A 17,155-nucleotide genomic window follows, 5' to 3' on the forward strand; every position below is an offset into this window, starting at 1 on the left:
CCTTTAACCTTTAGCATGCTAACTGAGGCCTGTAGAGTCTGAGATGTAGCTCTGGGCTTTTTCACCTTGGGGTGACCTTTAACCTTTAACATGCTAACTGAGGCCTGTAGAGTCTGAGATGTAGCGCTGGGCTTTTTCACCTTGGGGTGACCTTTAACCTTTAACATGCTAACTGAGGCCTGTAGAGTCTGAGATGTAGCTCTGGGCTTTTTCACCTTGGGGTGACCTTTAACCTTTAACATGCTAACTGAGGCCTGTAGAGTCTGAGATGTAGCTCTGGGCTTTTTCACCTTGGGGTGACCTTTAACCTTTAACATGCTAACTGAGGCCTGTAGAGTCTGAGATGTAGCTCTGGGCTTTTTCACCTTGGGGTGACCTTTAACCTTTAGCATGCTAACTGAGGCCTGTAGAGTCTGAGATGTAGCTCTGGGCTTCTTCACCTTGGGGTGACCTTTAACCTTTAACATGCTAACTGAGGCCTGTAGAGTCTGAGATGTAGCTCTGGGCTTTTTCACCTTGGGGTGACCTTTAACCTTTAACATGCTAACTGAGGCCTGTAGAGTCTGAGATGTAGCTCTGGGCTTTTTCACCTTGGGGTGACCTTTAACCTTTAACATGCTAACTGAGGCCTGTAGAGTCTGAGATGTAGCTCTGGGCTTTTTCACCTTGGGGTGACCTTTAACCTTTAACCTGCTAACTGAGGCCTGTAGAGTCTGAGATGTAGCTCTGGGCTTCTTCACCTTGGGGTGACCTTTAACCTTTAACATGCTAACTGAGGCCTGTAGAGTCTGAGATGTAGCTCTGGGCTTTTTCACCTTGGGGTGACCTTTAACCTTTAACATGCTAACTGAGGCCTGTAGAGTCTGAGATGTAGCTCTGGGCTTCTTCACCTTGGGGTGACCTTTAACCTTTAACATGCTAACTGAGGCCTGTAGAGTCTGAGATGTAGCTCTGGGCTTCTTCACCTTGGGGTGACCTTTAACCTTTAACATGCTAACTGAGGCCTGTAGAGTCTGAGATGTAGCTCTGGGCTTTTTCACCTTGGGGTGACCTTTAACCTTTAACATGCTAACTGAGGCCTGTAGAGTCTGAGATGTAGCTCTGGGCTTCTTCACCTTGGGGTGACCTTGCTGGGACGTCCACTCCTGGGAAGATTGACAGCTGTCCTGAATGTTTTCCACTTGTGAATAATCTTTCTCTCTGTAGAATGATGGACTCCAGATAGTCTGGAAATGGCCTTATAACCCTTCCCAGACTGATGGGCAGCAGCAGCTGCTTCTCTGAGATCATTGCTGGTGTCTTTCCTCCTTGGCATCGTGTTAAACTGACAGAACTTCTGATTCTGTCTCCTCCCACAGCCAGATGTTCTCCTCCCTGCCGTAACGGATCTCTGTGTCGGTACTCCAACATCTGTGTGTGCAGAGAGGGATTCAGCGGGACCCGATGCCAGTTTCTCTCTGAGACGCTCCATCCCATCGAGGTCCCACCGCACTCATCCCTGAGAGCCGCCCTCACGGCTGCTGGTGCCAGCAGAACCAGCAGCGGACCGGACCCTTCAGAGCTGAACCCACCTTCTGCTCAGGCTCATCAATCTGAGCACATCCAGGAGGAGCTTGGACATGTCACCGAGAACCGAGCCTCTGCGGGAACTCTGGGTTTGTTCAGGGCTGATCCAGACCCCAGAACTAAATCTGAGGACAGGAAGGCGTCCGGCGCTGAAACCCTGGAGCTGAGGTCCAGTCCAGGACTGACGGGGGACCCGAGTCTGACTGGGGGGGAAAGGAGGTGGGAGGAGAAGGAAGGACGGACGGGAGAGGAGGAGAGGAGGCAGGTGAAGCTGACGCCAAGGTAACCAAACCTCCTCGTGACCTCTGACCTTTCCTGTCTCTCAGTTCCTTTCTCTATGCTGTAACCTCCTTGTTTTCACTCCCTCTCACCTTCTCACTCCTCCTTATCTTCTCTTTCTGTCCTTGTTCCCTATCCTCCTCTTGTTTTCCTTCCTTGATATCTCCTCGTCTCCTCCCTAACTTTCCTCCCTCCTCCCTCCTCCCTCCTCCCTCCTCCCTCCTGCCTCCTGCCTCCTGCCTCCTCCCTCCTCCCTCCTCCTCCCTCCTCCCACCTGTTCCTCCCTCCTGCCTCCTCCTCCCTCCTCCCTCCTCCTGCCTCCTCCTCCCTCCTGCCTCCTCCTCCCTCCTCCCTCCTCCCTCCTCCCCCCTCCCTCCTCCCTCCTCCCTCCTGCCTCCTGCCTCCTGCCTCCTCCCTCCTCCCTCCTCCTCCCTCCTCCCACCTGTTCCTCCCTCCTGCCTCCTCCCTCCTCCTGCCTCCTCCTCCCTCCTGCCTCCTCCTCCCTCCTCCCTCCTCCCTCCTCCCCCCTCCCTCCTCCCTCCTCCCTCCTGCCTCCTGCCTCCTGCCTCCTCCCTCCTCCCTCCTCCTCCCTCCTCCCACCTGTTCCTCCCTCCTCCCTCCTCCCTCCTCCTGCCTCCTCCTCCCTCCTGCCTCCTCCTCCCTCCTCCCTCCTCCCTCCTCCCTCCTCCCTCCTCCCTCCTCCCTCCTGCCTCCTGCCTCCTCCCTCCTCCCTCCTCCTCCCTCCTCCCACCTGTTCCTCCCTCCTGCCTCCTCCTCCCTCCTCCCTCCTCCCTCCTCCCTCCTGTTCCTCCTCCCTCCTCCCTCCTCCCTCCTCCCTCCTGCCTCCTGCCTCCTGCCTCCTCCCTCCTCCCTCCTCCTCCCTCCTCCCACCTGTTCCTCCCTCCTGCCTCCTCCTCCCTCCTCCCTCCTCCCTCCTCCTGCCTCCTCCTCCCTCCTGCCTCCTCCTCCCTCCTCCCTCCTCCCTCCTCCCTCCTCCCTCCTCCTGCCTCCCTCCCTCCTGCCTCCTCCTGCCTCCTGCCTCCTCCCTCCTGCCTCCTCCTCCCTCCTCCCTCCTCCCTCCTGCCTCCTGCCTCCTCCCTCCTCCCTCCTCCTCCCTCCTCCCACCTGTTCCTCCCTCCTGCCTCCTCCTCCCTCCTCCCTCCTCCCTCCTCCCTCCTGTTCCTCCTCCCTCCTCCCTCCTCCCTCCTCCCTCCTGCCTCCTGCCTCCTGCCTCCTCCCTCCTCCCTCCTCCTCCCTCCTCCCACCTGTTCCTCCCTCCTGCCTCCTCCTCCCTCCTCCCTCCTCCCTCCTCCTGCCTCCTCCTCCCTCCTGCCTCCTCCTCCCTCCTCCCTCCTCCCTCCTCCCTCCTCCCTCCTCCCTCCTCCTGCCTCCCTCCCTCCTGCCTCCTCCTGCCTCCTGCCTCCCTCCCTCCTGCCTCCTCCTGCCTCCTGCCTCCTCCCTCCTGCCTCCTGCCTCCCTCCTCCTCCCTCCTCCCTCCTCCCTCCTCCCTCCTCCTGCCTCCTCCCTCCTCCCTCCTCCCTCCTGCCTCCCTCCTGCCTCCCTCCTCCTCCCTCCTCCTCCCTCCTCCTCCCTCCTCCCTCCTCCCTCCTCCCTCCTCCTGCCTCCTCCCTCCTGCCTCCTCCCTCCTCCCTCCTCCCTCCTGCCTCCCTCCCTCCTGCCTCCTGCCTCCTGCCTCCCTCCTCCTCCCTCCTCCCTCCTGCCTCCCTCCCTCCTGCCTCCTCCCTCCTGCCTCCCTCCCTCCTGCCTCCTCCTGCCTCCCTCCCTCCTCCCTCCTCCCTCCTCCCTCCTCCCTCCTGCCTCCTCCCTCCTCCCTCCTCCCTCCTGCCTCCTCCCTCCTCCCTCCTGCCTCCTGCCTCCTGCCTCCTCCCTCCTGCCTCCCTCCCTCCTGCCTCCCTCCCTCCTGCCTCCTCCTGCCTCCCTCCCTCCTCCCTCCTCCCTCCTCCCTCCTGCCTCCTCCCTCCTCCCTCCTCCCTCCTCCCTCCTGCCTCCTCCCTCCTCCCTCCTGCCTCCTGCCTCCTGCCTCCTCCCTCCTGCCTCCTCCCTCCTCCCTCCTCCCTCCTGCCTCCTCCTGCCTCCTCCCTCCTCCCTCCTCCCACCTGTTCCTCCTCCCTCCTCCCTCCTGCCTCCTCCCTCCTCCCTCCTCCCTCCTCCCTCCTCCCTCCTGCCTCCTCCCTCCTCCCTCCTCCCTCCTCCCTCCTCCCTCCTCCCTCCTGTTCCTCCTCTTCACCTGGTTCCTCGCCTCATCCTCTCATGGCTTCTTGCAGATCTTTGTTCAGACAGCAGGGGGAGCTCTTCACATTTAATTCACCGCGTCCTTTACTTTGTTTGTTGTTTAAAACAGAGACTCTAATCAAATCTGAGCCGCTTAATCTGAAAACTTCGTCCATTTTTGCTCGACTTCAGAGCAGCTGAGCGCCTCCAGCTCTTCTTCTTTGTTTCTCCTTTGAGTTCGAGGAAAGAAAGACCTGATTGTTTGTGTCTGAAAACAGATTTTTTACCTCTGTCTCTGAGCATCTGATGTGTGGCTGCATTAAACAACATTTCAACAGTCAGCTTGACCCTGAGTCAGAGGTCAGAGGTGGAGGTCGGGGGTCAGAGTCGGGGTCAGGGCGGGCTGTGGGAAGGCCAGGTTCTGGAGGATGATGCAGTTCCCTCTTCAGGCTCAGTATTCAGATGTTTTATTGGCTGTTTTATCCACAGAACTGTTCAAAACTCCTCATCAGCTTCATTTCTTTACATGTTTCCATGGAAACAGGAAACAGCTGCAGAGATTCTCTGAAACATGTTCAAACATGAACATAAACCCAGAATCTGAGGCAGAAACAGAGTTTTTATCAGTTCTCAGCAGCTTTAAAGTGAATCTCTGGTCTGAGCTCCTTTATTCTCCAACACAGCCTGAACCCTCTGAGACGAGCTTTCTGTCATTTCTTTAAGGAGTCTTCAGGAATAGTTCTCCAGGCTTCTTGAAGGACATCCCAAAGCTCTTCTTTGGATGTGGGCTGCCTTTTGTTCCGTTCTCTGTCAGATGATCCCACACTGCTTCAATAATGTTGAGGTCCGGGCTCTGGGGAGGATTCATCCCTCCATAAGACCTGTTGCCACTGATTTTCAGTCCACTTCTTGTGTCATTTGGCACAGCTCAGCCTTTTCTCCCTGTTTCCCTTCCTTAAGAACGGCTTCTTGACAGCCACCCTTCCATGGAGACCATTTCTGATGAGGCTTGGGCCAACAGTAGATGGATCAGCTGAAGGTCCAGATGCATCTCTCAGGTCCTGTCAGGTCACAGCTGGATTTTTTCCTCTTTCTTAAGGACATCACTTTCAGATCCTGTTCATCTGCTGGAGATAGTTTTTTAGGCCTGACACTTCTTCTTTTGTCCTCCACTTGTCCAGTTTCCTCAAATGTTTTAAGGACACACTGCACACCATGCTGAGATATGCCAAGTTTTCACAAATGATGGGTCTTTGTGACAGGCTGCTGGTAACAAAGAGCCTAAAGATCCAGTTTAAAATGGCTTCTTTGCTAAGTTGTCTGTTCTGTGTCGACACAACACTGGTTCATCCCTTGAGTTAGGAGCCTTTTTTCTGCCTGAATGGGTCAAAGGTCAGAGTTAAGTGGCTGAACAAAGAAAAAACACATGAAAATGCTCAGGAACAAGGACTGAAGATGAGGGAAAAAGCAGAAAATGTCCAAAGAAAAACTCTGAAAGAGCTTCAGAAAGCTGCAGAACTGTAGATCAGGACACTTTAAAGGTTTCAGAAAGCTGCAGAACTGTTGATCAGGACACTTTAAAGGTTTCAGAAAGCTGCAGAACTGTTGATCAGGACACTTTAAAGGTTACAGAAAGCTGCAGAACTATTGATCAGGACACTTTAAAGGTTTCAGAAAGCTGCAGAACTGTTGATCAGGACACTTTAAAGGTTTCAGAAAGCTGCAGAACTGTTGATCAGGACACTTTAAAGGTTTCAGAAAGCTGCAGAACTGTTGATCAGGACACTTTAAAGGTTTCAGAAAGCTGTAGAACTGTTGATCAGGACACTTTAAAGGTTTCAGAAAGCTGCAGAACTGTTGATCAGGACACTTTAAAGGTTACAGAAAGCTGCAGAACTGTTGATCAGGACACTTTAAAGGTTTCAGAAAGCTGCAGAACTGTTGATCAGGACACTTTAAAGGTTACAGAAAGCTGCAGAACTATTGATCAGGACACTTTAAATGTTACAGAAAGCTGCAGAACTGTTGATCAGGACACTTTAAAGGTTTCAGAAAGCTGCAGAACTGTTGATCAGGACACTTTAAAGGTTTCAGAAAGCTGCAGAACTATTGATCAGGACACTTTAAAGGTTTCAGAAAGCTGCAGAACTGTTGATCAGGACACTTTAAAGGTTACAGAAAGCTGCAGAACTGTTGATCAGGACACTTTAAAGGTTTCAGAAAGCTGCAGAACTGTTGATCAGGACACTTTAAAGGTTTCAGAAAGCTGCAGAACTGTTGATCAGGACACTTTAAAGGTTTCAGAAAGCTGCAGAACTATTGATCAGGACACTTTAAAGGTTTCAGAAAGCTGCAGAACTGTTGATCAGGACACTTTAAAGGTTTCAGAAAGCTGCAGAACTATTGATCAGGACACTTTAAAGGTTTCAGAAAGCTGCAGAACTGTTGATCAGGACACTTTAAAGGTTTCAGAAAGCTGCAGAACTGTTGATCAGGACACTTTAAAGGTTTCAGAAAGCTGCAGAACTGTTGATCAGGACACTTTAAAGGTTTCAGAAAGCTGCAGAACTGTTGATCAGGACACTTTAAAGGTTTCAGAAAGCTGCAGAACTGTTGATCAGGACACTTTAAAGGTTACAGAAAGCTGCAGAACTGTTGATCAGGACACTTTAAAGGTTTCAGAAAGCTGCAGAACTGTTGATCAGGACACTTTAAAGGTTTCAGAAAGCTGCAGAACTGTTGATCAGGACACTTTAAAGGTTACAGAAAGCTGCAGAACTGTTGATCAGGACACTTTAAAGGTTTCAGAAAGCTGCAGAACTATTGATCAGGACACTTTAAAGGTTTCAGAAAGCTGCAGAACTATTGATCAGGACACTTTAAAGGTTTCAGAAAGCTGCAGAACTATTGATCAGGACACTTTAAAGGCTTCAGAAAGCTGCAGAACTGTTGATCAGGACACTTTAAAGGTTTCAGAAAGCTGCAGAACTGTTGATCAGGACACTTTAAAGGTTACAGAAAGCTGCAGAACTATTGATCAGGACACTTTAAAGGTTTCAGAAAGCTGCAGAACTGTTGATCAGGACACTTTAAAGGTTACAGAAAGCTGCAGAACTGTTGATCAGGACACTTTAAAGGTTTCAGAAAGCTGCAGAACTATTGATCAGGACACTTTAAAGGTTTCAGAAAGCTGCAGAACTATTGATCAGGACACTTTAAAGGTTTCAGAAAGCTGCAGAACTGTTGATCAGGACACTTTAAAGGTTTCAGAAAGCTGCAGAACTGTTGATCAGGACACTTTAAAGGTTTCAGAAAGCTGCAGAACTATTGATCAGGACACTTTAAAGGTTTCAGAAAGCTGCAGAACTATTGATGAGGACACTTTAAAGGTTACAGGAAGTCTGGAAGAAATGAAGCTGGATCAGACTCTTCTGCATCGGTCTTACAGAGATTTTTGGATTATTCTTTTCTAAAGAAAGAAAGAATAAGACAGTTTGTTGTGTCTGTGATCTCTTAGATGCCAACTTTGGTTCTTTTGCCTGTATTGAGGCACTCAGAATGAATGCACATCGTTCATTTGAGGAGGTTCCTGAGCAGGGTTTTAGGTCCAGTCCTCTTCCTCAGATGAAGACTGGACAGTAAGGTATGACATCACAGCCTTCAGAGGCTTTTCTTACCTTCATATTGAACAGAAGGATTCACAGATGACCCTCCAGAGGGTTAAAAAGGTCAAAGGTTTGGTTTCTTCTTCTTCTTTCTGGACTGAGTTCAAACTGAAGGGACATTCTGAGGCTGGAACATATGGTTCAGACCCTCCGGTGCACAGTTTTTTCTCCACTCAGCGTCCTCAGAAACAGCAGCTGGAACGTTTGACTTCAGACACACAACCGGGATGAAAGATAAGCTGGAATCAGACTGCTGGGCGTCTGTTATCAGCTGCAGCAGGACTGCCTTTCATCACACTATAAGGCCTCTTTCAGTCACTCAGGCTCTCTGCTGCCCCACAAAGGAACTCCAGACCGGGTCAAAACCTGAAGGAGCCCAACTGCATGAGAGGCAGACAGGTGTAGAAACTGTTTTCCATGAAGAATGTGAGGCGTGGAGCACAGATGGAGCGTCAGGAACAGCTGGTGACCTCACAGCTTGTGTCCTCCGGTGGAAAAACGTTCCTTTGAGCTTCAACTCAAAGCCGTTACACCTGTTGGACGATATTTTGGAGGTTTTTGGAGGTTTTTCTTTGCTCCTCTGCCAGTTCAGCGTTTCTGTGGCAGCATCTTGTGTCTCCTCCCAGTTTTAGTTTGTAAGAAAGCCTTTTATCATCACTGTGGAAGTCCAGCGTTCAGGGCCTGACCTCAGGAACCCGAGTCCTCATAGACGGAAACTTTCAGTACTTTCAACTGAACAAGAAGGTTCTGGACAGTATTTATCAGGACAATTTGTTTTGGATCGCTATAAATATAATAAATATGATAAATATTATATGAATCAGCATATTTGTTGATAGGACGACTAAAAACATCCCATTAAGGTGCATTTAGGATGTATTAGTGGCTCATCATTGATCCGTTCGGATCAATATCTTCGGTTCGATGACTTTATATATTTTAATTTAATCATTTCAAAGTGTTGATGAACAAAAAGACCAAACTTGTGTTTATTTCTCTTTTTGCTGATCTGAAAAATTATCCGAACCCTGAGTTTTTGGATCCGTTGCAGCCCGAGAATGTATTTATAAAAGTGTGATTATTTATCGATTAATCGTGAGTTAACTATGATCAATCAGCTGATTAATCGTTATTAAATATTCTAATTGATCCACAGCCCTAATAATTAGTTTTTATCTGCTTCCTCAGCGTTCCCAAAACATGTAAAATTCTTTTTGCACATCCAAAACAGGCCTTTTGTTTCAGTTCCTGCTCTGGTGTAACGTGTTCATCTGAGGTTGGAGGTTGGCTGATTTTTATATTCGTTCCTGAGCTGAAAGACTTGAATGTCTCCTGTTTTTCTGTTACTCTGACAGTCTGATGGAGGCCCAGTCGCTGCTGCTGAGGAAGACGTTATCAGGAGGAGGAGGAGGCACCATGGCAGCCCTGCTGATGAAGCACATTACAAAGGAGAAGAAGAAGCTCGGCACCCTCTCCTCCTCCTCCTCCTCCTCAGTGAAAACCAACCTGACGGCTTTCCACAGTCAGAGAGGCCGGAGCATCGTCCACCTCCCCGCTCCCACAGGTCCGTTCATGCAGCTCTGAGTGACGTGATTCATGATGTCTAAACTTTGCTGCTCAGATTTTGGACTAACCTGATTGTTTTTTGAGGAAAATCCTTTTTCGGGACAGGAATAATCAATCTGCATGGTGTGTGGTTTGGGTGCAGCATGTTTGTCTTTGTTTTCAACACGGTGGTTTGGCTCATCTGCAAACTTCTATGATTACTGATTAGTTTCCATAAATTAGAAAGAACCACGACTGGATTAGAATTAAACTCTCTCGCTTCAGGTCTGTTAAACATCACAGTATTCTTCACAGAGTTTTTAGTGTTTTCTGGTAAAGATTGAAGCAATGGGGGGGGGGTCTATGCACTCCCACAGAGCCCGCTCTGCTCTGATTGGTCACCTCCAGTGGCCTGATCAGGCTCCGCCCACCATCAGCTCCACTCATATTCGAGTTTTTGAAAAAAAATCTAATTTTCAGCTTTTTTTAGGCAACCTATCATGTGGCAAACTACCGTAATAACTGGTGTTACTTTGAGTCGGCGTGCATTTCCCCCCCATTCAGTGCCGAAATCGGGGACATTTTCGGGGACAGGTCACCCAAAACGGGGACGTTTGGTCACCTTAATACAGACATATACACATGTTAGCTAGCAAACATTTCATGTTAAGCTACCTTGTTGTGTCACATTTACCACAAATGATTTACTTTATCATAACCTGGTTATGAGGTTTAACCAGAGTTTACACAAACATGCTAAAAAAACATTTCTTGGTGTTAGCTTCCCTGAAATTAGCCAGTTAGCTGTGATTTTTGCATTGTTGGCGTTTAGTCTCAGGAACCTTTTTTCACCATAAAAAGACATTTTTTCATGTGTCATATTTTAAATATGAGTTGACTGGACTGATTCCCCCGTGACCCTTAGTGTGAATATTTACTTTTCTAAAAAAAAAAAAACACCATTTCTTGGTGTTAGCATTCTTGAAATTAGCCAGTTAGCTGTGATTTTTGCATTGTTGGCGTTTAGTCTCAGGAACCTTTTTTCACCATAAAAACATATACAAATTGTCATATTTTATTTCAATTGACTGGACTGATTCCCCCGTGACCCTTAGTGTGAATATTTACTTTGCTGAAAAAAAAACACCATTTCTTGGTGTTAGCATCCTTGAAATTAGCCAGTTAGCTGTGATTTTTGCATTGTTGGCGTTTAGTCTCGGGAACCTTTTTTCACCATAAAAATACATTTTTTCATGTGTCATATTTTAAATATGAGTTGACTGGACTGATTCCCCCGTGACCCTTAGTGTGAATATTTACTTTTCTAAAAAAAAAAAACACCATTTCTTGGTGTTAGCATCCTTGAAATTAGCCAGTTAGCTGTGATTTTTGCATTGTTGGCGTTTAGTCTCGGGAACCTTTTTTCACCATAAAAATACATTTTTTCATGTGTCATATTTTAAATATGAGTTGACTGGACTGATTCCCCCGTGACCCTTAGTGTGAATATTTACTTTTCTAAAAAAAAAAAACACCATTTCTTGGTGTTAGCATCCCTGAAATTAGCCAGTTAGCTGTGATTTTTGCATTGTTGGCGTTTAGTCTCGGGAACCTTTTTCACCATAAAAAGATATAAAAATTGTCATATTTTAAATATGAGTTGACTGGACTGATTCCCCCGTGACCCTTAGTGTGAATATTTACTGAGTGTGATGTTTGATGTAGAGCAGACGTTGTCACGGGCTCATGTTTGGACGCATTAGCAGGATCTTAACACACATTCCACAACACATGGATCACTGTTTTTCAGAATAACCAGTGTTGGGCTGATATGTTGGAGCTGAGAGATAAACAGCTAATATCTTTTAGCTCTACGTATGCTGCTGGAATGTCTTTTCCATCCATGATGTGTTAGTGGAGCCGGCAGCCCGGGTTTCACTGCGTGATTCAGATAAGCTGAGTGTTAATGCAGTCGCACGGTCAGGGGCTGATCGCTGCGATTATACCAGCAAACAGTTCCTGTCATTGTTCAGCTGTGGGGAGAACTGACCTCGGACCAGTCTGCTTCGATGGAGATTGGGTGATTGATAAGATGGAGGGTCAGAGGTCACTGCACGGTTTCTGAGATGCCTTAGACCTGGGGTGGGATGAGCAGATAATTTAATCAGCCTGTAATACATAAATTATGACGGTGGTGCTAAAACAGAACATTAAACCAGCTGACATTATTACATTTTATGGACCTTGGCAGACCAGTTTTACTCTTTTCAGGGATAACTTTAATTTTTGTTGGTTAATTCCTTTATCTTTTAAATCTGGACACAAAGACTTATCTTCAAAGAGAGAACGGCTCTTTTGAATGGGATTTGGGAACGTTTCGGTGTGGCAGCTCTGAACTGGACCCACCAGGAACCATTGGCTTTCATTCCCTTTGTGTTGTGCACCCATAAAAACAAGAGAATATTTTGTGCCGGATGGTCTCAGCCCTGAGGCCGAGGGTCAGGTTGAGTGTCTAAGTTGTAATGGTGGTGCTGTAATCATAATGGGCTCACAGTATTCCTGTTTTCTTACAGTCTTTGTTTGTTTCTGTCTCACTGGTTCAGGCTTTACATCAGCTCACAGGCTGCATTTAGTCAGGACATGAGCTCATAGACAAACACTCGCAGGAACAACCAGCCTCTGTTCAACCCTGCACCGCTGGGGCCCTGATGGGGGTCCATCACATATATTGAACCCTGTACTAAGGCTTGAACCATTTTACATTATAAGGTGACAGTTCTGAATCAATCGGGACCAGGTTCTGGTGGTAGGATACCATAAAGCAAGCAAGTCAAGGTATCATTTAACCTCCAGCACCATTTTTAGGTCTTTTTTTGTGGATCTCGAGGTGTGTTTTAGGTGTCTGAATAAAGAAGATAGACACGATTATCCTTTAAAGTGCATTCTGACAGGTTACATGTAGATGTTCTGGAGTCAACACCAAGCTGTTCTGGGGAATGTGTGCTCTGTTTCCATCTATGGTCGTTAAGAGACTCCGTAATGTGCTGAAAATCAGTTCCACTATTAGAAATTACTCCTTAAAGATGCATATTATTGTATTATATTACCTTCCTGATACACCATAATTTATTTATTTATGCATTTAGCAGATGATAAAAGAGATGCATTTCCACATGAAAACAGCTTAGCAGGTGGAGCTTTCCTCAAGGCCCTGATCCAAGGTCCTGATCCAAGGCCCTGATCCAAGGTCCTGATCCAAGGTCCTGATCCAAGGTCCTGATCCAAGGCCCTGATCCAGGGTCCTGATCCAGGGCCCTGATCCAAGGTCCTGATCCAAGGTCCTGATCCAAGGTCCTGATCCAAGGTCCTGATCCAAGGCCCTGATCCAGGGTCCTGATCCAGGGCCCTGATCCAAGGTCCTGATCCAGGGTCCTGATCCAAGGTCCTGATCCAAGGTCCTGATCCAAGGCCCTGATTACCCTCAGATAAGGAGCAGAACCCAACTGTAGCTGTAATCCAGCTAATCTCAGCATGGAGACCCACTGAGTGCTGCTAATATTACAGTTTTCCATCAATCCATCACTTTTCCACCACTGATCTGGGTACGGGTCATTGGGGTCCGCAGATCTCCACCATCCGAGCTACCTCCTCCTCCAAGGGGACTCGAGATGTAATGAAGTCGGCCAATAGATCATTTCTCCAGTGGGTCCCTGGTCTGCCCCTCGGCCTCCACCTGGGGATCATCTCCAAAACACCTCCCCTGGAAACCACCTCAGCTGTTTCTTTCCGATGACGAGGAGCAGCAGCTCTACTCCGAGGCCCCCCCCCCGCTCCTCATCCTATCCCAAAGGGGGAGATCAGACGCCCTTCGATAGAAGCTTATTTCAGTCACAGCGTCATTTTTTCTGGTCACTACCAACAGTTCATGGCCAAAGACGAGGGTTAGAACAGAGTTTGGACGGTAAATCTCCTGCTCGGTCAGTTTTACCACAAGTCCAACAGTTCTGTACTTGTATCACCACTTGTTACTGCCTCAAACTGGACCTTCTGGATGGGAGTGTGGAGCAACAGCTAAATGAGTCATAGGAGAGAAGACATCAGATACTGTCCCCAACTTTAAAGTCTCAGAAGTCAACCTGATAAGCATTGAACCACAGATGTCATCAATAAGCAGAAATTCCTCTTCGTGATGATAGTTTTCTGCTTGCATATACTGCTGTGCACCAGTTCTTATACTCCTCTGCATCCCCATCTTTCTTTGGGGGGTGTATGGACTCAGTTTTTGAGACTAACCAAATTCTGTCGTATGACTCTAAACCAATTTCCCATATTGATTATTTTATGGGTGCAAACTCTGGGTCTTCCCTCTTTTATAGTTCAAACTTTAAAGTTTAGCTCACAATCTGCACTTCCCTACTTTACTGCAAACACTATAAACACCTTTGATATCCTTTGATTGTCAGACAGGAGACCAAAACCGTCCTTTAGAGACCAGCTGCTCAACCAGATGTTCCTCTCAGCAGTGGGTGGAGACCAAAAACATGGTTAAAAGAGCAAATATTCTGGACATAAACGTGTCCAAATTAAGACACGACTCCTACAAATGAGGTTTAACAGGTGATGACATGTCAGTGTTGCGTTCACAACTGGATAAAACGATCAGTCTCTGTCCTCTCCCTCTGCAGTCTGGAGCTGCTTTTGGTGAATTCGACCCCCTGAAACCCAAAACCAGGGTTGCATCATCACCCTGACGTCCCCTAATGTCCTGCAGCCAGTTGTGCAACCGTGCACTGATACAGGGCCTCTGCTCATGCTAACAACAGGAGTGAAGCGCAGAGATTCATGCACCAGTGCTGGCTCTGGACCGATGGACCAGATCCCTGCTAAACATTTTGTTTGGAGTTGAGCCCAGAGCTGCACACTGCTTCCAATTACCTCTCCCCCTCTCACACTCTGGAGAGTCAGTGAAAACCAACCAGGCAGGGGAGGGGGAGGTCGTTTTCTTCTTCCTCCCTTTTTTCCTGCGACTCTTGTTTTCACTCGACCACAGAGCAGGAGTGGAGAGGTTTGGGAGTTTCTGGCGATGCAGCAATCTCACAAACCCTGACAGCAACTCTCAACATGCTGCCGCTCTGCTGTTTTCTGCCCCTGTTGGTGTTCTTCGCCTCTGTTCTGCCAGCTGATGGACAGACAGGAAGAGGAGGAGAAACGGAGAGGTTCCAGGTCATGTTCACGCCGACCATCTGCAAGGTGCGCTGCAGCCAGGAGCGATGTGTCAACCAGTGCGAGCGGGGCAACGTGACCACGCTGTACAGCAGCAGCAGCAGCGATGGAGGAGGGAGGAGAGACGGTTCTCATGGACCAGGCTTCAGAGTCTGTAAGTTCAGGTCTTTTTGTGTGTTTTCATGCTGAGAAAAACACTTCAGTGTTGGAGGATCCTGCTTCTGAAACATCCCAACACAGAAGCAGGTTCAACTTCAGCAAATGAAGAGCCGTTTTTTGCAAAACCAGATGGTTTAGCTAACATGCAGTACCAATAACGGCCACTAGATGCTGCTCTGCCTGGTTCACTTTGGACAAACATTAACTTTACTCCAGAAATATAAAGTTGATCACTTCGATTTATACTCTCTAATGTGTCTCCAAAGTATTTTTATGCTTTGCAGAGCTCTTATATCTGATGTGTGGCCAGCAGTGGGCTCATTATTTAATTCTAGAGCTCTACTGGGTTAAGTTTTCTCATGCTCTGCATTAAAAAAGCATTTCTTCATGCTTCTGTCGGAAATGCTCTATTTAGGCTTCTGTCTCTTTAAGGACCCACCTCCTGAAATAGTCTGCTCTGGTTGGTCAAAAAATGTTGCAAAACTAGAAGTGTTGACACCAGATTCTGCTACTTTTCCGACCCCTCCAGACCCTGACCCCCACTTATTTATCTAAAAAAAGAAAATTAAACGACTTTTAGGACAAACATTCCCATTACTGCTCTCTCTACTGTCTGATGCTTCTTTAAAGAAAGCAGAACCTTTGAACTCTTTGCCGATCTGCATTGCTTTTCTTGTCATATGTACATGGAGGGAGGAGAGGTGCATCATGGGAGCTCCCCCAGCAGGCTGGGCCTATAGCAGCAGAACTATGGGATGTTTCAGGCTCACCTGAGCCATCCCTAACTATAAGCTTTATCAGAAAGGAAAGTTTCAGCCTGATCTTAAAGGTAGAGAGGGTGTCTGCTTCCTGAAGCCAAACTGGCAGCTGGTTCCACAGAGAGGGGCCTGATAACTGAAGGCTCTGCCTCCCATTCTGCTTTTAGGGGCCTGATAACTGAAGGCTCTGCCTCCCGTTCTGCTTTTAGGGGCCTGATAACTGAAGGCTCTGCCTCCCATTCTGCTTTTAGGGGCCTGATAACTGAAGGCTCTGCCTCCCATTCTGCTTTTAGGGGCCTGATAACTGAAGGCTCTGCCTCCCATTCTGCTTTTAGGGGCCTGATAACTGAAGGCTCTGCCTCCCATTCTGCTTTTAGGGGCCTGATAACTGAAGGCTCTGTCTCCCATTCTGCTTTTAGAAACTCTGGGAACCACAAGGAAACCTGCAGCCTGAGAGCAAAGTGCTCTGTTGGGGAAATATCCAGCTGTGAGATCTTTAAGATAAAGATGGAGGCTGTTACCCAGCAATGTGAAGCTGTGGAGGCACCACATGTCAGCGAGTGAACATCAGCAGTCAGTCCAGGCAGGTTCTCCATCAGAGGCTCATAAAAATACCATCAACGACAAGATAGTAAGATTTATAGGCTAAAATCTGCAGCCCAGAGGAGTTTCATAAACTTTTGATGCTTGTTATCAAACTGGAGCTACGGTATACTTTACATTCTGAAGGCTTCTGAATACATGAGAAGAATCGTGTTTGTTTAAGATTAGTTTGAACTTGGTTTTTAGAGGAAGTGAAAAATTCAGCTTATTTCAGTCAAACTGACATGTTTACATTATTATTTTAAAATAAAAAGGTTTTAGTCCAACAGACATTTAGCGTGATGTAAACAAAAGTTTGGCATCGATTTGGTTCCTGAGCTCAGCAGCGCCTCGAGACTCAGTGCAAAGCACAGTTTCTTCCTGGAATACTGGCTCCAGATCAAATCCAACAACCTGCTTTTACTAAAGATTCATGAAGTAAACAGACGTTGTTTTAAGTGTGGCAAATAAAACCAGTTTGGAAGAATCAAACCTTTCATTTCTGTCTGACTCAGTTATTTGAGGATTTCTCAAACTGTGACATTAAAGAAGCTCACGACCATCCAAGCTGACAAACTGCTAAAAGTCTGAGTGAAGCTGCTCCAGCCGAGTCATGTGACCTGCAGCTCTTTGATGGCTGGAGTAACTGAAGCAGAGTCGGAGAATATTTGTGTTATCTGAACTGATCCCAGGTCAGAAAGTGTTCAATCATTTCTGCTGTCAGAGCTTTTATTGTTGAAGGTTTTGTGTTTGACACAGAAAGAGATATTTATTCCTCCGTCAGCTCTCAGATTGATCTTATTGGGTTTGAAACAGACACAAGTTTCATTGCTACAAACTGGGATTTCTTTCAAAACAAGATTGAGTTTCGCTCAATACTTTAGCTGCCTTTTGTTCCGTTCTCTGTCAGATGATCCCACACTGCTTCAATAATGTTGAGGTCCGGGCTCTGGGGAGGATTCATCCCTCCATAAGACCTGTTGCCACTGATTTTCAGTCCACTTCTTGTGTCATTTGGCACAGCTCAGCCTTTTCTCCCTGTTTCCCTTCCTTAAGAACGGCTTCTTGACAGCCACCCTTCCATGGAGCCCATTTCTGATGAGGCTTGGGCCAACAGTAGATGGATCAGCTGAAGGTCCAGATGCA

General features: G+C 47.6%; 1 protein-coding gene across 5 annotated transcripts in view; it reads left to right on the forward strand.

Annotated features, from left to right (window-relative positions):
- LOC140313885 (latent-transforming growth factor beta-binding protein 4) overlaps window positions 1–17,155 on the forward strand; it is a 66,513-nt gene that overhangs the window by 7,180 nt on the left and 42,178 nt on the right. For 4 of the 5 annotated variants that reach the window (XM_072391867.1, XM_072391868.1, XM_072391869.1 and 1 more), the window contains exons 3-4: window positions 1,359–1,848; window positions 9,098–9,306. In XM_072391867.1, the coding sequence (XP_072247968.1) occupies window positions 1,359–1,848; window positions 9,098–9,306 (699 nt within the window). Of the gene's footprint in view, window positions 1–1,358; window positions 1,849–9,097; window positions 9,307–14,287; window positions 14,665–17,155 lie in introns of those variants that run through there. The other variant, XM_072391871.1, reaches the window with a different exon arrangement.

Source organism: Leuresthes tenuis, unplaced genomic scaffold (genome assembly GCF_036924035.1).
Source record: "Leuresthes tenuis unplaced genomic scaffold, fLeuTen1.0.hap1 SCAF_9, whole genome shotgun sequence".
Lineage (NCBI taxonomy): Eukaryota > Metazoa > Chordata > Actinopteri > Atheriniformes > Atherinopsidae > Leuresthes > Leuresthes tenuis.